This window comes from Apus apus, chromosome Z, assembly GCF_020740795.1.
Source record: "Apus apus isolate bApuApu2 chromosome Z, bApuApu2.pri.cur, whole genome shotgun sequence".
Taxonomy (NCBI): Eukaryota; Metazoa; Chordata; class Aves; order Apodiformes; family Apodidae; genus Apus; species Apus apus.
The window spans coordinates 54,468,796-54,485,062 of record NC_067312.1 but is presented as its reverse complement, the minus strand read 5'-3'; the positions used below and the strand labels follow the sequence as shown (position 1 = coordinate 54,485,062).

The 16,267-nt window shown below is 42.3% G+C and overlaps 2 protein-coding genes across 2 annotated transcripts in view; one reads left to right on the top strand and one right to left on the bottom strand.

The window, feature by feature from the left end:
• The first annotated feature begins 2,988 nt into the window (after window positions 1-2,988).
• On the top strand, window positions 2,989-8,363 carry GNG10 (G protein subunit gamma 10). The gene is made up of 3 exons (XM_051643257.1): window positions 2,989-3,145; window positions 6,650-6,781; window positions 7,472-8,363. The coding sequence occupies exons 1-2, from the start codon at window positions 3,065-3,067 to the stop codon at window positions 6,773-6,775; spliced, it is 207 nt and encodes a 68-aa protein (XP_051499217.1). The 5' UTR covers window positions 2,989-3,064; the 3' UTR covers window positions 6,776-6,781; window positions 7,472-8,363.
• Window positions 8,364-12,276: 3,913 nt separating this feature from the next.
• Window positions 12,277-16,267, bottom strand: part of SHOC1 (shortage in chiasmata 1) — a 55,037-nt gene continuing 51,046 nt past the window's right edge. Inside the window, exons 25-28 of the mRNA XM_051643007.1 lie at window positions 16,109-16,258; window positions 15,271-15,414; window positions 14,480-15,044; window positions 12,277-12,377 (exon numbers count right to left, since the gene is read on the bottom strand). Coding sequence (XP_051498967.1) covers window positions 12,277-12,377; window positions 14,480-15,044; window positions 15,271-15,414; window positions 16,109-16,258 — 960 coding nt within the window. The remainder of the gene's footprint in view (window positions 12,378-14,479; window positions 15,045-15,270; window positions 15,415-16,108; window positions 16,259-16,267) is intronic.

Here is a 16,267-nt window from a genome sequence, read left to right as displayed (position 1 = left end):
TCATGATGCAAATAAGCCTTAATTCTTTGTTCTACAGAGTGATTCATGCAGTAGCATGCTTAGATCTTTCGAGTTTGGTTTTTCATTGTATATGTTGGATTGTGCCTGCTTGTCCAGAACAAGTATACCAGTGAGTATTAGTCTACTAAGTGTGACATTTCATTCACCAAAGTATTGGCTAAAGGGAAAACAACCCTTTTGTTAAAAAGGGCAATTTTGATGCCTTATGTAAATAAATTTTATATAATATGCATATTGAACTTGTTTCAAATTCTAAATCTAAAGTATTCTTTATATCTTCTGATCAGACCTTAAAGTACTTAGAATAAATAATGCAGAACAGCATGCTGTGGTTTCCTCTGTAACTCAGCCCAGGTTGGGGTCTCCATGATTTGCTGGTAGAAGGGATTCTGTTACCACACTTCTGTTCAGAAATTTTACTGGGGGGAGGGGGAAGGTGCAGGTGGGGATCAGTGCCAGATCAGGCTACTGCCATCATTTATCACACCTGTAAAAGCAAGTTCCTCAGAAGTCTTTCTGCTGAAAACAGTTCAAGGTTATCTGGCTTCTGTGGAGCTTGGTTATGGGAGAGAGCTCTTCAGCCTGCTACTACTGCCAAAGCCCATAATAGCTAAAATGCTTTTTGATTAATTTTTGAAGCAAGACGTTTCTGATGCTGCACAGGTGATCTGTCCTCTCTTTGAGGAGAAGCTTCTGTTCTCTGTCTCTTTTGTAGTTTTGCTTTCACTAGTTCTCGGAATGTCATCTCAGTTTTCTGCCTAAAATCAGACTTACTCCAAAGTGTGTTGAAAGTATGCTAAACAGATAACTTCTGTATGCATTAGTGAAATTGAAGAGAAACTGCTGGATTTGTCCTTCATCTCTGCTGCTAATTCACTCTGTATTTAATGGTCAGTTCAAATCTGAAACGTGTTAAAGAAGATATCCAGAATAAGCTGTGCTTGCTTTCATGAAGTACTCAGAGGTGCTGTAGTGGTGGGGACACTGCAAGGATGTTAATGAAGTGAGAGACCTCGGAGCTGCCTCGTCCCCCAAAGCACAGTCAGCCTGCTGCAAGAGTGGAAGGAGGGAGATTAAGTTGCAGTGATAGAAACAAAGGGAATGAAGGTAAGCACAAATAAAGTTGTATTGATTATCGGTTAAGACAGTTATATCTGGAAAAGCAGCAGGCAAGTGCATGCAAGAGGACCTAATTATGTGGCCACAGTTTCACAGGGTAACAGCTTTGCTGCTCTTGCTCTTACGCCTCATTTTGCTTCTCCTTTCCCTTCCAAGCCAAGTGTTTGGATTATACAAGTAAGGAGTCAAAACAGATCTGTTTTCCCTTTTTGCCTGGGTTAACTCTTACCAAGATTTATATCCTGACCTGATGCTACAGCAGGAAATCAGTGCAATGGTGGGGCAGTCCTTGGGGAGGACAGAACTGTGTCTGTCTGTGGCAACGGTGTCTTGTCTTTGTGTCCTGAAACCAAGTGAGTGGAGAAGGGAAACTCAGCCAGTGTGTGACCTGCTGGAAAGGTTCTGCAAGCTTGACTGGAAGTTCCCTCTTTTCTCGATATATAAGCCATTTGAAAATAAAGACACAAGCATGAATTCATGGGCTACAGCAAAACCTTGCCTGGCGGTGGCACTGCAGTCACGTCTCCACCACAAAGGACAGAAAAAACGTGTCTGTAGAAAGCTGTCAGCACTGGAGTGACACTCAGACTAGTGGCTAAGGCAGTAGCCAGCAGCATGCCTAACATCTCATTGTGGTTCTAAATGATGTCTGTCTTCTGGACATAACTTCTCAGGCCCTATTTTATCTTGAAATTAAATCGACAAAGCAATTTTATACATAAGAGATGAAAAACAAACAAAAACAAGAAGTTACAGCACTATACCTGGTAAAGCCAGTATAAGTTGTGGTGACTTCAGAGAGCAATGTTTGCATGAGCAAGTATTGCTGGTACTGGGTAGCAGTGAAATCTTGGTGTGGAAAAGTGTGGCAAGGTCTCAGGGTCTTGGAGAAGAACCACCTTGACACATCAACTGTTTTCAAAGAACTGAATCTGTTTTGTAGCGTGCATGTACTTTCAAATATGTAGTGTATGTAGGGTGGAACGTACTTTACACTCAATATTCAAAAGGTATTTGAGACCTTTCACATTCAGTGTTTTTTCCATGACCATGCTGAGGCTTTGGTTGAGGCTCAAGCACATCCATGGCGAGTTGTCCACAACTTCAGAGCAAAGACTCGACGCTACATGGTTCATCCCACTATTTTTAACAGGCCAGCAAACTCTGATGGCTGGCAAACCCCTGCCAAAAAGTGCATTTTTTATGGTCATAAGTGAAAGGGTGATGAACGGCTCCGTCGGAATGCAGCAACACTGGCAGCAGCTGCCGAGCAGTGCCAGCCCAACAGCTGGGGTGGGCAGAGCGGCTTCTTATTAACTCTTTGCAGGCTGTTTAGGACTCTCTTTCCTCTCTTTAAATTTTCCCCATTTTTAAAAAACATGCTTTCTCTTTCTCCCCCACTTCTTTTTTCCCTTTTCCCCTTTTTACTCCTTTCCCCCCTTTTTTCTCCTTTCCTTTCTTTTTTGTCCTTGCTTTCCTTTTTATCCCTTTTCACTCTTTTTTTGCCCTTGATCCCCCTTTTTTACCTTTTTTCCTTCTTTTTTTTTCCCCTTTTTTTTTCTCCTTTCCCCCCTTTTTTAGCCTTTCTCCCCCCTTCCCTCCTCCCTTCTTTCCCTTTTCCGTTCCCCCCCCAGTTTTTTTCCCTTTCCCTCCACCCTTTCCCTCCTTTTTCTCCTTCCCTCCTTCCTTCCTGTCCCATGCTAACCCCCAAGCCTTGCCGCCCCACAGCACCGTGATCCCTCAGCCCTTAGGAGCGGTGGGACCAGTCCGGCCCTGGGGGGCGGTGCGGGGGGCGGCGGGCGGAGCAGTCCCTGCCCAGGGCCGGTCCCCTCCCCTGGGCGGCCTCGCTGCAGCCGCGGAAAGCCGAGCCAAGCCGAGCCGAGCCGCGCTGCCCGCTTGCCGCTGTGCTGCCGGCGGCCCGGGGATGTCGTCGGGCGGCAGCCTGAGCGCCATGCAGCGCCTGGTGGAGCAGCTGAAGCTGGAGGCGGCCGTGGAGAGGATCAAGGTGAGCCCGGGGCCGGGGGTGCCGGGAGCGGGGAGGCGAGTTGCTCCTCCGGACGTTTATTGCTTCCCTATTTGTCCCCGCCGGCCGCCCAGGGAGCGGGTCGGGGGGGCCGTGCCCGGAGGGGCTGCGGGCCCGGGGGTGCGGGCAGTGCCGCTCCCGGGTGGGAGCAGCTGTGGGGGATAATGCAGCAGCACCTCATTAACTCTGCACGAGCAAGCACGGTAATCGGGAGTAGTTCGTGGCGGGGGAGCCAGCAGACCCCCTCACCGCCCATCCCGCCGGGGGCCGGTGTCGGTGCCCGGTGTCGGTGCCCGGTGTCGGTGCCCGGTGTCGGTGCCCGGTGTCGGTGCCCGGTGTCGGTGCCCGGTGTCGGTGCCCGGTGTCGGTCGGTGCCCGCTGACACGCTTGGGCAGAGCCGGCGATTTCCTACGCATGCATGCACGTCCTCCCGCTAGCAGATTTCCAGACAAAAGACTGGCTGGCGAGGCCGCCCCGCTGCCTGCCAGCTCCCAAAGGCTTGGTTGTGTTTCTTTTGTCCAAGGCGCCCATGCAGAGCGGTCCAAGACCGCTCTCCCTCCCTTCCCAGCAGGTGGGGGCAGGGGGGTGCTTGGGATCCACAGCTGCTCTGCTAAAACCCCCTTTTCCAGCCACCTGAAAAATCCAGCATAGGCTGTGAAGTGATAAAGGTCGAATTAATTTGTATCCTGCACTTTCCTCTTCTCTCATCACCTCCATACATTCGCCATTTTTTCTCTGGCCAGTCACAGAACACCAGCTTCCTCGGTCTGACGACAGTGTCAGTGTCATGAGCTGCAGGGACGTTGCTAATTGATTTTAAAACAATTTAGAATACCATTCATGTCCCGGACGGGTGAAAATTTTAAAGTGCCTGTTGCAAGGTGAAACCACTGTGGGTTTTGGACATTTTCCCAATCCATTAATATTACTAAATTTTACAAGTAAGGACTGAGTTTTCAGATGTTTCAGAAGTGACTTATCACTGCCGTGGTGTGTGGGAATCCGTGAGAAACGGCACAATGCGGAGTAAAAACATGGGCCCTTGTGGCGAGAGGGATATTGTCTAACACAGAAACGATGACCACACATTTATGTTGCTTTAAACCTCCAGCAGTAGCCTGGATCTCTGTCCCTGCTCATTTTGAGTCATATACCCCCCGGCTCCACGTTTTTGTTTGTTGTGTTGTGTGTTGTGTTTTGGTTTTGTGTTTTGTTTTGGTTGTGGTTTTTTATGAGTGGGGAGGGAGTATAAAAAATACAGTTTGTAGTCTGTTAGGGGTTACTTTGTGGCAGCAACATGCTCTGAGCTTCTCAAGGCCACACGTTTATTAGGGGTTTGCTTCTACTTCGGGAAAGCTTGGCCTTGCTGAGGCCTCCGTCTCATCTCCCATGCAGCATTCTGCATAGCAATCTGTCTCCAGATCTGCTGTTCTAGGAACGTGTTAGTGTCTTCTTATAATCACAAGTGAAATGATCTGTGATTAAAAGTGTGTCTTATAAAAAGTGCCACCTAAGTTTTGTTGACATGCAGTGTAAAAAGAGTGAAGCCTGTATTCAGCTGGTGAAAAATTATCTGGATCAGTTTTAGCAGACACAGAGATAGGAGAAAACATTTTGGCTGCTTTGAATATACAATGTGTTTTCAGATGGAAGCTGGCTATGAAAGGATTTTTAAAAATACATACCACACTACCAAGCTCCAGTGGTGATTTTGTTTACCCTGTCAGCTGAAAAAGCAGACAGGAACAATATTTTCAGAAAGAGGAAGCCAAGTAGGAAAGAAGTACCCACACACATTTGCATGCAGGAGGCTGCCAGAGGCAGTGGGTTTGTCTTGAGACAAAACACGGCAGAAACCCTGGTGCTTTTTGTGTGAAATGGAGGAGCGAGGAATGTTACAGGGGCATAAGAGAATTGAGAGCAGGCAGATCCGTCCTAGAACAAGATTCTGCTGGTGTACAGGTAACACTCAGACAGATGACAAAAATCAGGTTTGTGCCTTTCCAGAAGCACCAGGGTAGGCATATAGCTCAGTACATGCTGCAGAGTTTGGCAGAGAAGTGCCAGGAGACACAGTGAGGAACTGCTAACTGTGCTGTGCTCGCAGTGCAAGCCAGACCCTGAACAAGTCTCTGCCCATTTTCCCGGGAGAAAGCTCCATGCAGCTTTGGCCTGATCAGTGTGTTGGCAAGTGGCACCACCTCTGCCTGCTGCCCGGGGGCTGCACAGTCCGGTACCGGCACGGGCAGCACAGTGGCTGAGACAAGGGTGCCCGTGCTGCAGGGGGCCCAGGGGGCTGGGCAGGGTGGAAGACCTTTGCAGCCTCCAGAAACAGACCCTCCTCAAGGACTGGACCCACTGACTAGCTGTGGATAGTTCTCTCTGCACTCCACTCAAGAGAACCTGGGAGGCTGTCAGGAAACTGCTTCTGTTAAGAACTCCCTGAAATACAGACAGCTGCTGGGAGGAGAGTTGGGAAGTGGTGAAGAGGACAGCAGTGGAACAGCAAATGAAGCTGCGCGAGGCCGCGTTTCCCAAGTGCTTCCAGGTGTTGTTAGATGTGATGGTCTAGAACCAAAATCCCATCAGGTCTCCTGTGTGGCCCCTTCGATCAGGAGGCTGGAAAGTGTGGATGATCCTTCAGGCTATTGCCTTGTCCCTCCACTGGCAACACTGCAAAACCGTGTTGGAATTAAAATCAGTGTTTCAGGAGTCCTGCAATGAAGAGGTGAGGTGAGCAGGGAACTTCATTTCCCACCAATATACTCAGAATTTCCTTTTGAAAAAAAAATGTAGCAGACAGCATGGATTTGGACAGTTCCCTGCAGCTGTTACCACTGCATGCCTGAGAAATTGGGAATTGCCCTACATTTTCTTTAGTAAGCACAGGGACACCACTGTCTTGCTGTCCACCAGGAGGGGAGGGGAATTCAGTGCTAGAGACATCTTGCCTTTAGGTTCCCGGGGATATTCTGCAGCTCTGGGGGCCAGAGTGTTGATTTGAAACTCTCACTTCACAGCTGGGGGAAGGTGGCATTTTGGACTTACAAAGCTTTTCATCTTAATCTATTTTGCTTTCATTCCTTGTTATGTTCAGTGTTGCTTAATGGTTTGGAAATAAAAATCCTTTTTATAAATTATCCAAAGATATAAGACTTGAAATATAAACATGAAAAAGGACACTAGATTGGAAAATATTGTGATCACAGCCCTTTGCATTTTAATGAGGACAAATTCCATTGCACTTGTACCTCAATCCTTCACAGTCCTCTGGTTCATCACTAGGACGTTATTTCATGCGTGTTGCATCAGAGCTCTGTAAATGTGCATCTGTCCTGATTTACTTGGTGTTTTAGAATCCAAGAGCTGACTTGGCTGCTCTCCAGCTCTGTTTGATAATGGTTATTCAAGAGGAAGTGCCTGATAGATGTTTGTTGAATCAATTAGTTTCCTCTCTGGATTTGTTTTCCTTTTTCCTTCACACAGGTCTCCCAGGCAGCTGCAGAACTCCAGCAGTACTGTATGCAAAATGCCTGCAAAGATGCCCTGCTTGTTGGGGTTCCTGCAGGGAGCAATCCCTTTCGAGAACCCCGGTCCTGTGCTCTGCTCTGAAATCAGGTAATAAAGTCACACATAGCACAACAACTTTGATTTGAAAGTCAGGCCCTAGGAGGGATAAGGGCATATGGTAATAGTTGCCTAAATAATTGAGTTCTGCTGGTACTACTTTGTTTCTTCTAGAAGTGGAAATTGAACCTATTGCTCTTTTTAGAGGGTGGTTTGTTTATGAAGGTTTTTTCTTTGGTTGGTTGCTTTTTGTGTTTGAGCACCTATAGGGTGATCAGTGGTGTCCCAAATAATAAAATAATGTCTGTGACACGTGACTGTGTTTGACCCAGCCAGACATAAAAAACACCCATGCACCCAGCTTGAAGAATAAGGCAAAGCATGAGATGCTCTTTTGGAAAAAATTGGGCAGGGGTGAAAGCACAAGCAGAAAATATTTTTTATTTAGGTGCTACCAGCAATTCTTCCTGCAGAAAAGACAAAAATGATAGTACTTATGCTTCTGTTATTGACTAACTGCCTGGCTTATCATTATTTAGTTATTTTAGGATAATAAAAAATGAGAGCAAAGTAAAAAAGCCAATTAACATTTTTTATAATATTCAAGGTTACCAATATCCAAAAAAGAAAAGTAGTTACTCACTTTTCTTGATGCAAAACAGCATTTTGTATTACAGCTTGTAAGGGAAATATATCTGCTTAGGAAGACAACATTTAATAAACCTTTTTTTCTTCTTACAGGGGAGGTCATCAGAGAGTTGACTTCAAGCATAACATGAATGACAACTGCCTTTCCTTCATACTAAAGTCTTTCTCTGTGTCCTAACTTTTTGGGTGGCTAAAACCATGTCCTAGATATTTATGTTTGTTCTTCTGTATTTGTACTTCACTACCTTTTCCTAATGCTCGTAAAGTTTATTAATGTAACTTTTCATAATCATCACCATTATTACTATGCTGGTTAGTATATGCTAACTATACAAATACTATTTGAGAAATTTGTGTTTTAGAAAAGAAAAGCACAGAACTCTTACTAAATTACTTATTTCTATCTTGGTAAACTGTTACACCAGGATAATAGTAAAAGCTGTTGTTTTTTTTTCCAAAATTAAAATCCAAAAAGTGAATTGTTAAAGTTTAAAGCTAAATGCTGTCAGTAATGAAGTAATGTTCTCAAAGGGAATTTTGCTTCCATTAGCGAGATCTGGAACCAACTACAGTTTTTTTCAAGTGCATCTAAGTCAATAAATTACACATATTAGAAACTGCTGGACAAAATGTGTAGTGCAGTCTTGGTTCCTAAGGCATGTTTCTTACAGCACGTCTAATCTGTAATACTTCTCCTCAATTTGTATTTGTAAAAGTACTGCCCTGGTGAAATTTTCCTTGGTATTTATAAAATGTGACCAAACGGACACTAAAAATCCACGAACACCCAAAGATAGTTGCATGCATTGTTGTCAAGGTTTACAACACACAAAACTTTCTAATATGTGCTTGGTCATTTGCCTTCAGTTTTTTTATAGAGCACTTTTACAAGGACAACTAATTTTTTAATAGATTTTTCATTTTTTTCTACTTTCTATTGTTTGTATTAATCTTAGAAGTTTGGAAATAAAATTCCTTTGGCCAATGTCTTTGAACTCATTGTTTAATTGTAACAAACAGCAGATATTGTAAGGAAAAGGATACTTTGATCTTGCAGTGCGAAGGGAGGCCTCAAGCTGTCTGGCTTTTTGGAAGAGAAGGTGGCTGCTGGATTTTTAGAAAATGTGTCTTATTAGTAGAAAAATCCTATTTTAACTGTTTTGTAAATAGTAACGTATTACTAGGCTCACTTACACATAAGTAAATAAGTAGTTTGCAATCTGAGTATTTGATTTGTGTTAATACCAACTGAATGGGGCAATGATTGTCCTCCAGGCAGTTCAGTCCTTGTCAAAAGATTTTCATTATTATTGTCCCGCAGGAAGACACTGAAATAAGAGTCATAATACTGCCAATACTTATTGTGCCTCTAAATACAGAGAATGTCCTTCCTTGAGAGCTTTTCTTCGTTCTGGCTTCCTTCCATGTTAGGCTATTTGAATATAGCAGTTTTCCTCTTAAAACTTGACACGTGCATGCTGCGGAAGCCTGGAGGAAGCATGACTATTCTTACTCTCACAGAGGTGATCAGAGGCTCAGATTGAGGTAAAAATGCTCAAGCTGGGGAGAAAGGGAGAGGGATGAGAGTAGGCATCGAAAGCCTTTGAACACCTGGCTGCTGGCCACTTCCTCCCAGGCAATCCCTTCTTATTTATCTCCTGCAACGAAACCTCCTCTATTCTCACATTGGTGTCCCTCCCCAGTCCCCTCTGCTTTCCTGCTCTTTGTCCTCTCTTGGAGCTTTGCTTTTGGAGTGGCTGCTGAGCTGGCATAAGGAGCTGCCAAATCACTGTGCAGGAGAGAGCAGCCCCTGCCAGCCAGTCAACTGCTGTTGTCTCTTGGCTGTCCTGCCCAGCTCCCCGTGGTTTCTTTCAGCTGGAGCACTGCAGCCAACATGTGTTGGAGGAGTAGAAATGTGATCTTACTGCAGGTCCTGACTGTACCCACATCTTGCACCGGGAGTGCAAAACCTGTTCAGCAGTTGTGGGAGGGGTTGGGAGCAAGTGTGGTACCTGCAAGTGTGGTGCTTATTCTGGAGTCCCATGGGATGGAGGCACAGATTCCAGTCTCTTAGATGAGTGCGCTTGCAGCACCCCTTTGCTCTCAGGGCAGCTTGCAGCTTTGCTGCTGGGTACAGGCAGGAAGAGGAATGAGGTGGCAGCAGTGCCACCTCTGCCCTCCCAGAGGGTCTGTGACAAAAGCTGGGTGTCTGAATGAATTTCAGAACAGGGTTGGTTGGCATTGAGTCTCTTGGGTTCCCATGGGGGGTCAGTTTTATGGAGCGTGCCACTGCTGGTTATTCTGTGTTGGCTAAATGAAGCAGCTCAGCTTTTGCAGGTCCCCTTTTTTGAGGTAACCGAGGAACCTGACAAATAAGCCTGGATAGATGTCTGCTGCTGTAGGCAGAAGAACAGGGTGTCTCTTACCTGCTTGGTCAACTGGACAATGTCTCACCTCCAGCTGCAGGTGAGTTTACACTGCTTTGCTGAACTGAACACTGGGATGGCTTAGACAGGGACAAGGATCACATTTTGCTGGCTATGCTCTAGCGGGTGTCATTTGCAGTGGGATGGACAAACAGCTTCCTCTACTAAAGACTATCCAAGAGGGCTTGTCAGCTGAGATCTCAGCTCTCCACACACTGCACGAGAGACCTTTATACCAGTCTCATGGCAGCAGGTCCCACAGGATGCCCATGACAGAGCAAATTAAGTGAGTGCACCCATCTACACTCAGTGCTTCTCATGAGCCACAAGGCTCTCTTTTCATACTGTCCTCTCTCAGTCCATCAACAAGGGTCTTCCCCATCTACAGGTGCCACCTGCCTGGACACTGAGCAGTTTACAAATTTGATCCAAGAACTCAGTGTCCCCACCCACTGATGGAGGACTGGTGATTAGTTTTTGTATTGCATATTTTTGTGTCAGAATTAGTTGCTTCCTAATCCTTCATAGTTAAGAGATGATTTAGGAGGCAGGGGGAAGTGCCTTTTTATAGTGCAATAATAATTTTCCTCCACATTAAACAAATGGAAGGAATGTGTACATATCTGAGAGAGACTGAGAGTCATAAACAAATACAGTAAAAGCAACTGGTCATTGCAAGCCCCTTTTCTTGTTTTCCACTATGATCCTGGTAACTAAGTGAGTGCAGACTTTTTTCCATCCAGTGGAAACTCAATGCAGACAACACTGGCATTTAAAGAAAATGTAAATAACTTTTTTAATGTAGGCAGCATGCCTTTGCTTTCTACGTGATCCAAAAATTATCTGAGGTTGCATTCCATGACTGTTCACGTGGAAGTTCTGGTGTCAGCCTTTGCCTGTGGGAAAGGACGTAAATTCATCACTTGGCAGTCGCAACTATAATTTACTCCACTACAATAATCTGAGACTTTGCAGTGCACGCTTAAAAGAACAGATTCCTGGGATCAGCAATTTGAGAAACAGTTCTGAAAAAAAGAGCCAAACCTGTGATGCCAAGAGGTGGAAAATGGTTAGGTCAAGTGACCACAAAAATGGGCCAGAAATAGTAAGCAAACTGCAATTTTTATTTAAGTCTTTCTTTTATTCTGGGCAAAACATGGAAACACTGGCTTGTTTGCAATTCTACTAAAGGTCTTTTTATGTTACACTTGAAAGTTTTTTTTTCTGAAGTCTTGCAAACAATTGGGGTACAACTAATCTTGGGATATTACTGTGAACTAAAATTGCTATTAGTGCTGTCATCATAGCTTTACAAAATCCTCAGCTAAACATCAGCACTCCATTTTCTCTGAGGGACTGGAGCCTTCTCCTGTAAGTGCTGGTTTTATTTTTCCAAACAGTGAGTTTACAGTTAATAAAAATCAATGTCAAGAAAATATTTTACTGCAAGCGTAAACCATAAACTTGGTGGGCTTCTTTTCTTTTTTCTTCTGCCCCACCTGCCCCCTTTCTGTTATTGCATCAAACTTAAAAGATCTGTGAGTTTGAAAGCTGAATCATCTCAGCTGAAGGCCACTGAACAGACACTGGAGCTGGCAGGCATCCTGCACAAACCACGTCTGCATTTCTGCAGCAGAATGGAGTTACTGTCTACCGTTGCTCTCATAGATATTTCCAGTTTTGTTGCCAAATCTCTAGATGGAAAGTGAGGGTTCAGCTACAATTCTATCCTCTCTCTTCTGTAGCTTGCAATTGAGATGACTTTTTTTTTTAAATCTCTTAGCTCTTCCAGCTGTAACCTACAGTATCTGGCACTGCCTCCCAGATGACTCATCTCCCTGCCTGCTAAAGGATGGGGATGTCAGCAAATGGCCTCCACCAGATTACACCAACAGCTATGGTCACAGCTTAGTTCTCTGAATCAAATCTATTAGAATCCTAAATTTACACACATCTTTCACATGTGGTCCATGTTTGTGTAGCTTGGTTATGATTAAAGGCTCAACACACAGTTTCTAAGGGAGCTGTGAGAGAAATGGAACTTAGCCCAAGGGACAAATACAGAGAGTCAGTTTCAAGTGCAAGAAAGTTCTTAAGACTTCACATGATTCTGACAGACCTAGTCCATCTTTAAGTTCAGAAAGCTGCATTGTCAGAGAGCAAACATAAGTGCTTTGAAAAATCTATGAGCTTCACTGTCTGTTTTTAAATTCATATTTTATTTTTTTTATAAATAGTGATAAAGTACCATTGTATCATTCATGAGAACAGAGAAGCGGCAATTCTCCAAGTTCAAGGAACTAGTTTGTTTAGTAAAATTTAAAAACATACAACAGAATCCTGAATTAGGAAGGATTCCCAAACTCTAATTACTCTCTTAAAATCAACGCAAAAAGGCTAATTTTATCTATTTCCCTTCAAAGAGATTAAGAATTTTAAACAGTATGTGTAACATGGAAATCCCCATCCCATTCAGAAGAATTTAAGACGTGTTTGTCCATCCCTCCTTCCAGGGACTCTTTCATACGACAATCTCCTTTTTTTGAACTCTGACACTTCTGCAAAACCTGAATCTGGAAAAGAAGTGAAAAGAAAATATATGTATGCTAAACTAAAAATAAAACATGTATGCAGAATTAGCAGTGTGTTTCTCAGAAGCAGTAGCAGACTTCAGCTTTAACTGGTATGGTCTGTATGAAAAGTATCAACTGCCATAAAATTATATGTGTACAGATTAATATTTACTACTACTCACTACTACTGATCAGCTTCATGCATATTGTACTGTAATAATAATACAGGAACTTATACAAAAGAAATAAATCAACATGCACTATGCTTAACCACAATATTTTAGTAAATATTTTAATGCTTATTTCTATTTCATTAATATTATACTTGGTATGATTCAGTAATTGTGAAAGTTAATTCTTTTTTTACCAGAGACATATTCATATTCCTAAGTTGTTTAAAAAAGCTACTTATATTCTTAGGATTGAGGTATTTTTACAATAAAGTGTTTGAATCGTCGCTTATTCAAAATAAGTTACTGTCAGAAAATTCTGTTTAGTCTTTACTAGAGGTATAGTCAGAAAACTTTAACACCGACCTACGGATTTAATCAGTTCCAGTGAAAATACTGGCTTGGCATATTAGCATTAATTGTGGGTTAATAGAAGTTTGATCTGAAGCCTAAGAAATTGTTGGGTGTTCCAAATGTGTCTTTTTAACATCACTCTCTTCGCATTTCTTATCCTGGGATTTCACATTTCTTAAATCTGGGACTTCATAAGGCTTTCACTGTATTAATGTCTCTCTTTTTTTTTTTTTTTTTTTTTTTTTTTTTTTCATTAGCATGCACTCTTTAGTATACTTGTTTTTCCCCTACCTAGTGAATAATAAAGTAAAATAAGTCTATTCTTTGCAAATCTAACCCAAAAATCACTTTTTCTTTTTTGGTTTGACTCAGATTTATATATACCTTTGCCCTGCTAGGCAAGAGCGTTACAGAAATCTTCTCAGTCAGAGATCAGTGTTTTCAGAAGGCGGTACAATGTACCAGAGGAATCTGCCCTGATCTCGTGTTTTCATGAATGAGTCTGATCTAATTAATGAAAGCATTTAATGCTGTGTTGACCTTGCTGTACCACCAAGAGATATAACAATAGGCAGTAACAGAGAAAATGTAAATTAAATAACCTGTACTAGGAGTTAGGCACTTTAATTAAGAAATTTAACCTTGAATTTTTAGAGAATGTAGCATCTCACCTATAGGGAAGCCACAGAACTTAAAAAATACATCAATATACAATGTAGCAATACTTAGTTTGACAGGGACTAGCGATGCTTTCTTACTTTTAAGATTCCACAAATACATATCATGGTTTATCAAAACAGGTCTCAAGCTAACTATATTTGGGAAAATAAACCACGGATAAAAAGCTTTTCTGTAAACACCTTCTGGGTAAACAAAATATTTAAGTACACACTATACCACCTATTTGAAGAAATATGCTTGGGAATGATTTCAAGATGGAGAGTTTTGCCCTGGAGATATTAGCTAAAAAAAATATTCCAAGAATAAGGGAACTGTATGAAGCAAACTTAGAAAGCTGTCAGAGTGAAATCCTTACTCCGCTAATGCCAACAGCAAAACATAGCCATTAGTAGTACCTAAATTTCACTCTCTCAATTTGCTGAATCTACTTTTACTTTAGAGAAAATACTTTCTAGTTGTTTCTTCCCATCTTGTTCAAACCTAGATTTACAAAATAATCTTCACCATAACTTTAGAAATAATTCTTGCATGGGTTTTTTTGCACATTCCAGGCACTGCTGAAGAGAGAAGAGGCTGAAGCTTACAATATTGGGCAACTACACTTTCCAATATTTTCCAAGGAAAAATAATTGCAGTAATACAGTCCTATTAAAAAAAAAAAAAAAAAAAAAAAAAAAAGTCTTAATTCTAAAAGCAGAAAAGAAATGCTTTGGGACATTTTATAACCAAGGAAATAGATATGCGAGTAAGATTTTTAGCAAAGGATACATGCACATGTTGGGTTGGATAGCCTGTAAAAACTATTGAAGAAAATACAAAGTCTAGGCTTGCAGATACTCCCATTTCTAGTTTAGTTACAAACAGAATTTTAGCCAATTCTGCTTGCTTTGGACCTACCTGTTCTGTATTTTTCTTTTGTCCATAAGAATTGTGGACTTTGTTTTGTCTTTCCTTTAGATTTTCTACCTATCTGGTGAAAATTCAGACTTTGAAGCTCCTCTGGGTTGACAAAGAAATCAGAGAGAAGACCATCAGATGCAAATGAACCACATGGGCCTGTGGATAAAGGGTCATTCCGTGGGGTCTCATCAGTCAGAATTTCTGGTCTCTTAAATGCTGCATCTCCAAATTCTTCTAGAAAACTCTTAGTGCCCTCTTGAGGTGCATATTCACTGAAAGTTCCAAAGAAATCTCCTTTTTCAGAGTTTTTTGGAGAATGATCAGAGCTATATTGCATCCTGAAAGGCTGCCTTTGAACATGAAGAGAATTCGTAACATCTATATGAGCAGAACATTTACAGTCCTTTGGCACAGAAACCAAATTCTCCTTCTTCCTTGTAATTATTTCAGAAGAACATGATTTCTTTTGCATATAGCTTGGAAGATCAGAGTCAAGGAAACCCTGATGATGATACAGTGGAGGAACTGTGGCTTCAGAATTCATATGAGATAGTCCTGGTAGAGAAAAATTTGGAATATTCTGTTTGGAGAATGAAAAATTAGCTTAATTGCCTACATTTTATAGAAAACCAAGATGCCATTGAGCATTTTGACTGCACTCTATCTCGTCAGAAAAACTGACTTTTCTATGATTCTAAAACACTCAGATTTTCACTTGGTTTCAAAGGAGACACATTTTCCTAGTAGTGCAAAATATTACCTGTGCTGTTTTGTGCCTTATCAAGCAGCTCTAAAGACTGATTATTTTGTTTATAATCTGGACAGAACGTGTTGAAGTTATTCCTGTTTTCTGGAGGTAATGCACCTTTCACTGCTGTTTCTAGTGGAGCAGCAGCATTTAGGCTGTACGATGACGTTATTTCACTAAAATGCTGAAGCCAAAAAAACAATATATTTGAGTGTTTATAGCACATGTCCACAGTGTCAAATATGAAAAGTTAAAGCCACTTAAAGACCTTAATACACTTTATTCTCTTTCATTAGTTCAGGACTGTAGAAAATGGTGTCTGCAATGGATTGGTGCATATCATACATCACAGAGGAATTAAACTGATGAGGGAGGGAGGAAGGGAGGGGACTGGAGGGAAGACAAGGGAATGGAGAGAAGGGGAAGGGAGAAAGAGAGGAAGGAAGGCAGGGAGGATGAGATGAAGGGAGGAAAAGAGGGAGAGAGAAAAGGAGGAAAGGATGAAGGGAGGAAAGGAGGGAGGGAAGAAGGGTGGGAGGGACAGAAGGGGGAAGGGGGAGTGGAGAGTGGAGGAAGGCAGGGAGGGAGGGGTGAAGAGAGGAAGGGAAGGGAAGGGAAGGGAAGGGAAGGGAAGGGAAGGGAAGGGAAGGGAAGGGAAGGAAAGGGAAGGATCACAAAATGGTGACTTGATAAAATCTGCTGAGAATTAGCAGGCTCAATATTTTAAACATGAATGATATGATAAAGCACATACATACTTTTTAAACTATACAAGCAAATGTGCAAGTAGCTTCAGATTAAAAAAACCCAAACAAAAACCAAACTGTATTACAATAGAGCAAAAAGACTGATCTAATACATAAATAATTTTAGCCAACCTTTAAAACTTTTTTTGGAACCTCTGGCAGAAGTTCCTGAAGTTGATCAAAGCTTGCAAGAAACATCCTGTCCAGCAAAAATCCCTTCTTTAACATAAATTGAGCAACCAGAGGGTTGATACATGGAAAAGTAAGTAGGCACTTCTCTGTCTGGAAATG

Bases quoted from the DNA above. Each gene is read 5' to 3' on its own strand.
- GNG10 (XM_051643257.1), top strand. From the start codon at position 3,065: ATGTCGTCGGGCGGCAGCCTGAGCGCCATGCAGCGCCTGGTGGAGCAG. The intron at 3,146-6,649 runs GTGAGCCCGGGG...TCCTTCACACAG, and splicing joins CGGCCGTGGAGAGGATCAAG to GTCTCCCAGGCAGCTGCAGA.